The sequence below is a fragment of the Budorcas taxicolor genome, chromosome 1 (genome assembly GCF_023091745.1).
Source record: "Budorcas taxicolor isolate Tak-1 chromosome 1, Takin1.1, whole genome shotgun sequence".
NCBI classification, from domain to species: domain Eukaryota; kingdom Metazoa; phylum Chordata; class Mammalia; order Artiodactyla; family Bovidae; genus Budorcas; species Budorcas taxicolor.
This window is the reverse complement of record NC_068910.1, coordinates 197,277,041-197,288,658: the sequence shown is the minus strand read 5'-3', so window position 1 is coordinate 197,288,658 and position 11,618 is coordinate 197,277,041. Positions and strand designations below refer to the sequence as shown.

Here is an 11,618-nt window from a genome sequence, read left to right as displayed (position 1 = left end):
TACATGTTGTTTTCTTCTTCCAGCTAGATTGTCAGTTCATTCAGGACAGGGCCTTTATTCACTGCTCTATCTCTAGCACTTGGCAGGTGCCTGTCACACAGGAAGCACTCAGTATTTATTGATTAAGTCAAAACATTGACTGAACCTTTTTATTTTGTTTTGCTTTTTAATGTTTTTTCTCTTTTTATTATTTTAAATTATATTTTTATTAGAGGATAATTGGTTTATAGTGCTGTGTTAGTTTCTGCTATACAGCAAAGTGAGTCAGTTATATAGTTTATAATAGTTTGTGTCCCTCCATCTGGCAGATATAACAGTTAGAAACATGCATATCTAACAATAGAATATCAAAATACAGAAAGCAAAACAAAGGAGAAATAGAAAGCTCAACAATAATAGTTAGAGAATTCAGTAACCTCCCCCTTTCAATAATGGATAGGACTACTGGGCAGCACTGGATTGAACCTTTTTGGACAGCAACTTCCAACATGATTTAAGTGCCCTTAAAAAAAAAAATAAGAGAATGATTAAATTCTATCCATTGCTGACAAGAGAGGGAGATCTGCATGTGGCAGAGTCTGAGAGGATGAGGTCAAGATCAGTAATAAAGGTTGTTTTTCTCTCGCAGAAAGAGTAAGAAAAGAGTTGAAGGTAAGGGAATAATTTCCAAGTGTCAAGGAAGTTGTACAATCAAGAGCAAGCACTGTGTGTCAGCCATCTTTAAGAAACCTAGGTTGATGGAAGCAACATCACCCTGTCCTGTTGATGCAGGACAGTAGCAGAAAATAAGGTTATGTGTGGATGGGAATAGTTGTTGAAAAATGAGTCGAAGAAGCTAGGCCTGCCGTGATGCATGTTAGGGATCGGTAGTGTGAATTCTTGATCTGAAAGAGGTGAGAAAGCTCTCTATATCCAAGCTAGTCAGTGTCATGTTAGGAAGCAAGGAGGTTGGGATTAGAAATGCCAACTGAGAGGCAGTTGTAACAAGGCAGAGTTGAGGTAATACTGTTACTGTTGTTAAGTTACTAAGTCATATCTGACTGTTTTGCGACCCCATGGACTGTAGCCCACCAGGCTCCTCTGTTCTTGGGATTTTCCAGGTAAGAATTCTGGTGTGGGTTGCCATTTCCTCCTCCAGGGGATCTGCCTCACTCAGGAATCAAACCTGCATCTCCTGCATTAGCAAGCGGATTCTTTATCACCGAGTCGCCAGGAAAGCTGGTAATACTACTTTAGATAATAAGGAGTGTAGGGTGTAATGAAACAAAGGCTTGAATCAAAGGTAAGCCACCAGTGATGTGGCAAAGAAAAAGATACTTAACTGCGTGTGGGATACAAAAGAAGAGGAAATGAAAGATTCTGTCAGTATTAAGAGATTGTATTTCCTTTAAATCATTTTCTTTTTTCATTATAGGTTTTCCTGTCATTCACAAAAAAAATGGATCATTTAAGCCTTTGAAGGACTCAGTTATCACAGTACTTCTATACTACCAACTGAGATTTATGACAGTACATTTATGACCATAAATATCTGCATCATAGAACTGCTGAAGAACTAAAAGAGAATATTCTTTATTCTTCTTAAAATTTATTCCTAAAAATAATCCTATAGTATTATGATATTACTAAATGAAACTAGAAAGGACAATTATTAAATTATTAGACTTGCTGATACAAGCACGCATGTGCAACAGCTACTGTATCTAACAGTTACCAAACCTCAAATTTTGATGATTTCCATTTGCGGGAAAGGTCATTATTTTGTAAGAAACCACTGAACGTTGTCAGTCAAATATATTTTTAGCTGAGTGTCATTTAGGAGAATTTACTTGAAACAAGTTCTGGAAAATTCTACATCCTACCACCCAGTGGATTTGATATTATGGCAGCAACTTACAGACTTGTGGTTAGTACTGTGAACCACTACAGCAGTGTGGTGATAGACCGGCGTTTTGAGCAAGCGATACATTATTGCACTGGAACCTGCCACACCTTCACACATGGAGTTGACTGCATTGTGATACATCATAGTGTTTGTGCAGACCTCTTACACATCCCTGTGTCTCAGTTCAAAGATACAGATCTGGACTCTCTGTTTTTACCCCATGAAAATGGGTTTTCCTCAGCTGAAGGTGACTATCCCCATCAAGCCCTCACGGGCATACCCAAGGTCAGGAAAGGATCTACATTTCAGAGTACCTGTAATTTAAAGGACATTGCAGGAGAAGCAATCAGTTTTGCCAGTGGGAAAATAAAAGAATTTTCCCTTGAAAAACTCAAAAACTCCAACCACGCCGCTTATAAAAAGGGAAGGAAAGTTAAATCTGACTCATTCAACAGGAGGTCAGTTGATTTTGACTTGCTCTGTGGCCATTATAACCATGATGGGAACTCTCCATCCTTTGGTTTACTCCGGAGTTCCTCAGTTGAGGAAAAATCTTTGTCCCATAGAAACTCACTCGATACAAACCTGACTTCAGTGTTTCTTCACAACTTCTCTGAAGAAGACCTGGTTACTCAGATTTTAGAAAAACATAAAATAGATCATTTTTCTTCTGGTACAGACATAAAGATGTGCTTAGACATCTTGCTAAAATGCTCCGAGGATTTGAAAAAATGCACAGACATCATAAAACAGTGTATAAAGAAAAAGACAGGGAGTAGCATCAATGAAGGAAACGGTAATGATGCAGTTTCTAGCTCTGAAACTGTCTACATGAATGTAATGACCAGGTTAGCATCCTACCTGAAAAAGCTACCATTTGAATTCATGCAGTCTGGGAATAATGAGGCTATAGATTTAACAGAACTGGTCAGTAATATGCCTAGTTTACAACTGACTCCCTTTTCCCCAGTGTTTGGCACCGAACAGCCCCCTAAGTATGAAGATGTTGTCCAGCTCTCAGCCCTTGACTCTGGACAGTTTCAAACTATAGAATTGCAAGATGACCAGCACAGTTCTAGAAAAACAGACACTATAAAACCCATTCCAAATAACTCCACAAATTCCTTATATAATTTAGAGAAAAGTGATCCCAGAACTCTAAAAGATGTTCAGCTTCAATCACAGTCACTAACTGTAAATCCTTTAGAAAATGTTTCGTCTGGTAATCTCATAGAAAGCCTATATATTGAAGAAGAGTCAGATGGAAAGAAAGCATTATATCAAGAACAGAAGACAGAAAATGGACCCTCTCCAGAGTTGATAAAGGTAAATGAAGATAGAGCAGAATTATCAGACCATGGTACTCATCTTAAAAAATGTCCTGCCTCAATGCAAAATGAAATTGGTAAGATATTTGAGAAATCAGTTGTTAGTCATCCTGAAGAAGATCTTAAATCTAAAGTTCCTGAAGGTGAAGAGGAAAACCACAGAGATTTTATGAATTCTAACAGCCAGGAAGAGATAGATAAATTGTTAATGGACTTGGAATCTTTCTCCCAGAAGATGGAGACCTCTCTAAGAGAGCCACTTGCTAAAGGTAAAAGCTCTGACTCTCTAAATAGTCAGAGTCAGTTGATTGGTCAGCTGCCAGGTCTTGAGCCTAAATCTAAAGTCTCCTCACCCACAGAAAAAGTGTCACCTTCCTGTCTAACAAGGATTATTGAAACCAATGGACACAAAATAGAGGAAGAGGATCGAGCCCTCTTACTGCGGATTCTAGAAAGCATTGAAGATTTTGCTCAAGAATTGGTTGAATGCAAATCAGGCAGAGGGAGCCTATCACAAGAAAAAGAGATGATGCAGATTCTACAAGAAACCTTGACAACTTCCTCCCAGGCCAATTTGTCAGTCTGCAGAAGTCCTGTTGGTGATAAAGTCAAAGACACTACCTCAGTGGTTTTGATTCAGCAGACCCCAGAGGTGATCAAGGTAAGACCTAACAATGTTCAGTCCCAAGAAGTCTCCAAAGAAATGTACTAATGTTTGCAAAATTCAGAAACAAAACAATTTTGTCAGTCATTTTATGTTCCACTAAAGCTCCTACTCTACACTAGGCATGGTCTCACTAAGTTCGGTGGAAAAAGCTAAAAAGCAAAGTCTCTATAGAGTTAAGCAGATTACTTTCAATTTCCTTCCCGACACCCTTTATCTTCTTCCTAGCTCTGTGACCAAAGGAAACTTACTTGGTCTTAATATCCTCATCTGTATAATGGGAGTAATAATGATCAAGATAAGTCAGGTGAAGCACAAGCAAGGTGCCTTACACAGTTATTTAATATTAGTTTCACAATCCTCAACCAGTAAGCCACTCTTCACTGCATGCTTTTGTGGACTACAAGCCTGTGTAGAACTTAAAATCTAGCTGGGGAAACAAAACTAACATACCAGAAAAAAGTATGTGAACCTATAAGCACATCTCTGAAAGTTTTGTTAGTGCAATAGATCTTCAAAGAAGGTAAAGATTAGAGTATATGAAATATCCTTCATCATGCAAGTGAGAATGAATGTCAGTCTAGAGTTACAAGGTAGAAGTATTTTCAGAAAGCTTTTGAATATTCCCTGCTACTGATAGCATTACTTTTGAATAATCCCAGAAAGGAAGTTATCTGCCCATTTGTAGGTATGTATATGTGTCTTAGCCCAATAGGATTCTTATTCGTTTTACATGTCCAACGCAGTTGGTAAGAGGCTCTGCTCGACCTCGCGCAGGGACCCAGACTGATGGATGTTCCATGTTCCTACAGCTGCCCCATTGCCCCATCTGGAAGATGTGGCTTAGGAGTTCACTAAAGAAGGCTAAGAAAGAAATGGAGCTTTTAGCCACCTTGTCCCACTCTTGACACAATTCCCGTCTGCTCACAGCCCAGTGATTCCAACCTGAAGTCTAAGAATCATATGGGAGCACATAGAATATTTGGTGAGCTCTGTCTCTACCATGTGAATACACTATATGTGTCAACATGTATGAATTCAGACATGAAGCAAAGTCAACAAAACTAGTTGTAAAATAATGATAGGAATAGAGGTATTTGTATTGTATGAAAAGTATGAATAAATACATGGATACATCAGGTACAGTGTTCAGAACAGTGATTAATCCATGGAAGAAGGAAGAGAGATAGAACTGAGGAAGAATGCACAAGGCCTCAGTAATATTTAATCTGGAAATGAATCACCAGTATTTTGTCATGCCATTTTGTATATCTTTAATATAATAAATTTTTTAAATGGATATTAGAGATGGCATATATATGGCCCAGTTAAAAAACAAGTTATTATTTTCACATTAATATTTTCATTAGAACAGGAAAAAAATGCATATTATCATCAGATGAATAATTTTTACCTCATATTTTTTTGTGGCTGTTGTTTTCCTGTTCACATTTTTAGTTACCAGTGACGCTAAAGTTTAAAACAGTACATATTTAAAGTATTAAGTAATTTAGGTCTAAAAGATCCTCAGTTGTCCACTGAGCATTAATGTGAAATCTCTCTGAGTCTCTTCATTCATTGATTCACAGATGGTAATACTCTTTCATTAACATGGGTCAGTGCTGAAGGGGAGAAACTATGTCAGCTAATTAGAAAAAATTTTTTAAATCCTTTCATGTACATAGGCAAGACTGATGTGCTTATTATTTTATAATAACATGAGATCTAACAGTTCTTGTGATCTGCAGTGTACCATAATATTTAAATGTGTTATCTGTTTTCCCCATTAAAAAGAAAAGTCTACCTTCTCTAATGCCATATTCCAATGTTTCACAACTGCTATGGCCAGAAACTCTTATTGTAATATAGTGTTTTGAAATTTGTTCAGCCTTCTTGCCCCATTATCATCTGTCAGGTGGTGGGGGGGAAACAGATTCTTCTAGAAGAGGTAGACTGCAGAAAGCAGAAAACGTGAACCTGAAGCCAAGAGTAGATCCCGTGCAGCATCTCTCCTGTGTGCCTGGCTGACAGCTCATAAGTGGGCCACCAGTCTAAGTACAGCTGCCTAAAAATGACACACTGGGCTCTAAATGAGCCCCCCAGTTTTTTGAGAAGTATGGACTGACTGAAATCAAAATCATATTAAATGATTCTCCCATAGGTCTTTTAAATGAGTTCCTCATAGAGCTCATTTTCTGTGAGTTCCAACCTCATAGAATAAAATTTGATGAGATTTCTTTTTTCCCATAGAGGTACATCATTTTTTTTTAATTGAGGTATAATTGACATATTAGTTGCAGGTATACAACAACCTGATATTTGCATACACTGAAATAATCCCAGTTAAGTCTTGTTGCCATCTACTGCCGTACATAGTTACAATTCTTATTACTTTGATAAGATGACTTCTTCATAAAAGTTGAAAAAATAATTCATGAAAAGCTAATTTAAAGAAACAAGCATATAAAATGTCTCAGGAAGATACTTAAGGTAAGAAAACAAAACTGTCCTTCCTTGACTCAGTTGCCTCCTTACCTCTTCATTTTTTAAATCTTTTCTTTTTATGAAATATTTAAATTCAGAAGTTGGCAAATAAATGTTTTCTATACAGGGCCAAGTAGTTAATATTATAGTCTTTGCAGGTCACAAGTTTCTGTCATATAGTCTTGTTTTTTCTCTTTTAAACAGCCTTTCAATAATGTAAAACTATTCTTAGCTCCAAGTCTTAAAAAATGGGCAGTGGGCCAAATTGTAGTTTGTCAACCCCTGTCGTAAACAAATAGAAAGTATTATGAATGACAGAAAAAGCTTTTTTATTACTCACCACTTTGCTTTAGCAAATCTTAATGCTTTGCTGTAGCTTTGCTTCAGATCTTTATTTAATATTTTCATTAATATCACCTTTTTAAAAAAAGTCACCTCAGATATAGTTGAAATCCCAAGGGTTCCCCTCCCCAGTATTCTCTCCTCTTCCAGAAGTAACCATTTCCTGAAATGTCAGTGTTTTTATCTCCTGGTCATGTTTTTATTCTTGTATACAGAGAATGAACAGAAAGTTCAGTTCAGTTCAGTCACTCAGTAATGTCCGACTCTTTGCAACCCCATGGACTGAAGCACGCCCCACTTCCCTGTCCATCACTGCAACTCCCGGAGCTTACTCAAGCTCATGTCCATCAAGTCAGTGATGTCATCCAACCATCTCATCCTCTGTTGTCCCCTTCTCCTCCCACCTTCAATCTTTCTCAGCATCAGGGTCTTTTCCAATCAGCCAGTCCTTCACATCAGATGACCAAAGTATCGGAGTCTCAGCTTCAGCATCAGTCCTTCCAATGAATATTCAGGACTGACTTCCTTTAGGATGGACTGGTTGGATCTCCTTGCAGTCCAAGGGACTCTCAAGAGTCTTCTCCAACACCACAGTTCAAAAGCAAATAAAATCAGAGAGGTAGGTTGGGGCCAACTTACGAATGACCTTGTATGCTATGCTAAAGTGTTTCTTTCACAAAAAAGCAGCAGACCCACAGATATAGAGAACAAACTAGTGGTTGCCAGTGGGGACAGGGAGTGGATGGGGTCCAATATAGGCTTAGGGGAGTAAGAGGTATAAACTACTAGGTATAAAGTAAGCTACAAGGACATATTATGCAACACAGGGAATATAGCCAGTAGTTTATAATAACTATAAATGGAGCATAACCTTTAAAAATTGTGGATCACTGTATCATATACCTGTAACATATTATACAGCAACTATACTTCAATTTTTTTTTTTAAAAAAAGATCATTCTAAGGGAGTGGCTAGCTAACAAAGATCTTAAAGCACAGGACTCCCACAGTATAGTTTTTAAGAATAATTTCTTAAAGAATAATAAATTTTAAATTGTCTTTTATTTTTTTAAATATTTTGAACAGTCAAAAATTTTCCAGTTCAAAACATTTCAGTTAAAAGACTTATGTAAGGGACACATAGGAATTGCTTTTATTTGACATTGATGATTATCACTGAAAAAGATCTACTTGACAATATTATATATCATTAATATTTTAATATGTATTTCAAAATAATTTCTGAAGAGGAATAGTATTTATTTTCCAGAAATATATTTCAAATCTGTATTGGGAGAAGGAATCAAATAAAAAATACTAGAAGGATGTTGAGAGATTAGTACAGATGATATCAGTCTAAATCAGGGGTAAGATGAACAGATAAAGAAGTTGTGGTACCTATCTAATGGAATATTACTCAGCCATACAAAGGAATGGATTTGAGTCAGCTGAACTGAGGTGGATGAACCTAGAGCCTATTATACACAGTGAAGTAAATCAGAAAGAGAAAAGCAAATATCATATATTAGCACATATATATCGGAGAAAGCAATGGCACCCCAGTCCAGTACTCTTGCCTGGAAAATCCCATGGACGGAGGAGCCTGGTAGGCTGCAGTCCATGGGGTTGCTAAGAGTCGGACACAACTGAGCGACTTCACTTTCACTTTTCACTTTCATGCATTGGAGAAGGAAATGGCAACCCACTCCAGTGTTCTTGCCTGGAGAATTCCAGGGACCAGGGAGCCTGGTAGGCTGCCATCCATGGGGTCACACAGAGTCGGACACGACTGAAGCGACTTAGCAGCAGCAGCAGCAGCAGCAGTACATATATATGGAATCTAGAAAAATGGTACTGATGAAACTATTTGCAGGGCTGGAATAGAGATGAAGACATGGAGACCAGGCTTTGAGACAAAGTGGGGTAAGGAGAGGGTGGGATGAATTCAGACAGTAGCATTGAAACATGTATGTTACCATATGTAAAATAGGTAACTAGTGGGAAGTTGCTATGTAGCACAGGGAGCTCAGCCCTGTTGCCGTGTGACAACCTGGGGGCGGTGGGTGGGAGGCAGTTTCAAGAGGGAGGGTATATATGTGTATTTATGGCTGATTCACACTGCTGTATGGTAGAAACCAACACAACACTGTAAAGCAATTATCCTCCAATTAAAGACACAAATCAGCTTTAAACAGCTTTTAAATCAGGGGTCAGAAACCTGTGGTCCATGGGCCAAATCTGACCTGACACCTGTGTTTGTAAATAGTTTTATTGTAGCACAGCTACAGTCCTTCATTTCCTATGGACTGTGACTGCTCTTGTGCCCTGTCTACTAAGTTGAGTAGTTGTAACAGAGACCTTAAAGCTTAATATACTTACTGTCTGGCCATTTATAGAAAAAGTTAGCTAATTTCCTGGTCTAGATATTATTTTGTGTAGATCAGTAAAACAGACTTTTGATAAGGTTCAGTGTGATATTTTTTTAAAGACATCAGTAGCAAAAACTACCAATGTGGTAATCAGATAGTCAAATAGAAATAGAAAAATAAGCCCAGAGTTTCAGAATTCTTCATCATGGATTCTTATCTACATAGCTTTCTCCCTTTTCCTCTCCAGTCATTCCCTATCTCTGACTTTTCCACTTAAAACAGATTCCTTTTCATCCCATGTCTTATTCTCTGCTCTTTTTTCCTTTCTTTGCTCATGAACTTTCTCGCTGTGTCAAGTTCTATATAATTGGTCAGCAGGTGACAGGAAACAATCCTGTAGGTCATGGAATAACAGACATTACTCAAATAGGCCTGAAATGAGTTGAACAAAGAGAATGGTATGTTTTCACTTATGTATAGAATCTTAAAAATTAAAGCAAATGAATATAACAAAACAGAAACAGACTCACAGATATAGTAGATAAACTATTGGTTACTAGTAGGTTGAGGGGTGGGACATAGGGCAGGATAGGGAAGGGCATTAAGTGATACAAACTACTAGGTGGAAAATAACTACAAAATATATTGTACAGCATAGGGAATGCAGTCAATATTTTATAATAATTGAATGGAGTAAAATCTATAAGAATATCAAACCACTATAATGTACACCTAAAACTAATATTGTAAATCAACTATACTTCAGTTTAAAAAAAAAAATAAGAACAGATTGTGGAGGAGAGAAAGGGGGTGTGGCTGAGGTTTCAGAGGGTTTCATAATAACAAATGAGTGAATTACATGTCCATGAGGGTGACATGGACATAAAGTGTTTTAAAAAAACACTTAGAAAAATATACTGCTTTGGAAGTTCACATAATAAATGATGTTTTAATTCTACATTTTATTACCTTTAGCAAATGATATTACAGTCATTTTTGGTCTGTTTTTAGCTTTATGGGACAATAACCTGTTAGCTGTTATTCACAGGTTAAAATAATAAACCCTAGCGTCCCCTGAAAATTATTTTTTACTTAATTTTAGTGAAAACAAAGCCTGGGAAAAGTTTCCATTATTGCTTGCCTCCATTGAAAGAGTAGAGGGCAGGGGGGAAGGACTTGTCAATGAGGGAGGAAAATTTTAAGGTAAACAAAAACGAAGTTTTTTTTTAAGCTATACTGTAATGCTTAAGTCTAGTGATACCTTACAAATTTCACTAACTGAGAGGGCTGCTGCTGCTGCTAAGTCGCTTCAGTTGTGTCCGACTTTGTGCGACCCCATGGACTACAGCATACCAGGCTCCTCCATCCATGGGATTTTCCAGGCGAGAGTACTGGAGTGGGTTGCCATTCCCTTCTCTGCTAACTGAGGGGGAAAGGTGTCTAATTTATTAGAAAGTTCAAATTAAAACTCTAATTTTCTAAAAAACTATTAAAACTGTTGTCAGAATATTGCCAGATGTGAACTTTCCGTTCATTTCAGTCACTCAGTCATGTCCGACTCTTTGCAACCCCATGAATCACAGCACACGAGGCCTCCCTGTCCATCACCAAATCCCGGAGTTCACTCAGACTCACGTCCATCGAGTCAGTGATGCCATCCAGCCATCTCATCCTCTGTCATCCCCTTCTCCTCCTGCCCCCAATCCCTCCCAGCATCAGAGACTTTTCCAATGAGTCAACTCTTTGCATGAGGTGGCCAAAGTACTGGAGTTTCAAATTTAGCATCATTCCTTCCAAAGAAATCCCAGGGCTGATCTCCTTCAGAATGGACTGGTTGGATCTCCTTGCAGTCCAAGGGACTCTCAAGAGTCTTCTCCAACACCACAGTTCAAACGCATCAATTCTTCGGCACTCAACTTTCTTTATAGTCGAACTCTCACATTCATACATGACTACTGGAAAAACCATAGCATTGACTAGACGGACCTTTAGTCAGCAAAGCAATGTCTCTACTTTTTAATATGCTATCTAGGATGGTCATAACTTTTCTTCCAAGGAGTAAGCGTCTTTTAATTTCATGGCTGCAGTCACCATCTGCAGTGATTTTGGAGCCCAGAAAAATAAAGTCTGACACTGTTTCTACTGTTTCCCCATCTATTTCCCATGAAGTGATGGGACTGGATGCCATGATCTTCGTTTTCTGAATGTTGAGCTTTAAGCCAACTTTTTCACTCTCCTCTTTCACTTTCATCAAGACGAGGCTTTTTAGTTCCTCTTCACTTTCTGCCATAAGGGTGGTGTCATATGTGTATCTTGAGATTATTGATATTTCTCCTGACAATCTTGATTCCAGCTTGTGCTTCATCTAGCCCAGCATTTCCCATGATGTACTCTGCATATAAGTTAAACAAGCAGGGTGACAATATACAGCCTTGACATACTCCTTTTCCTATTTGGAACCAGTCTGTTGTTCCATGTCCAGTTCTAACTGTTGCTCCTTGACCTGCATACAGATTTTTCAAGAGGCAGGTCAGGTGGTCTGGGAT

At 38.0% G+C, this 11,618-nt stretch overlaps 1 protein-coding gene across 1 annotated transcript in view; it reads left to right on the top strand.

Annotated features, from left to right (window-relative positions):
* The first annotated feature begins 1,852 nt into the window (after positions 1–1,852).
* PPP2R3A (protein phosphatase 2 regulatory subunit B''alpha) overlaps positions 1,853–11,618 on the top strand; it is a 175,862-nt gene continuing 166,096 nt past the window's right edge. The window contains exon 1 of the mRNA XM_052640181.1: positions 1,853–3,874. Coding sequence (XP_052496141.1) covers positions 1,883–3,874 — 1,992 coding nt within the window. The 5' untranslated portion in view covers positions 1,853–1,882. The remainder of the gene's footprint in view (positions 3,875–11,618) is intronic.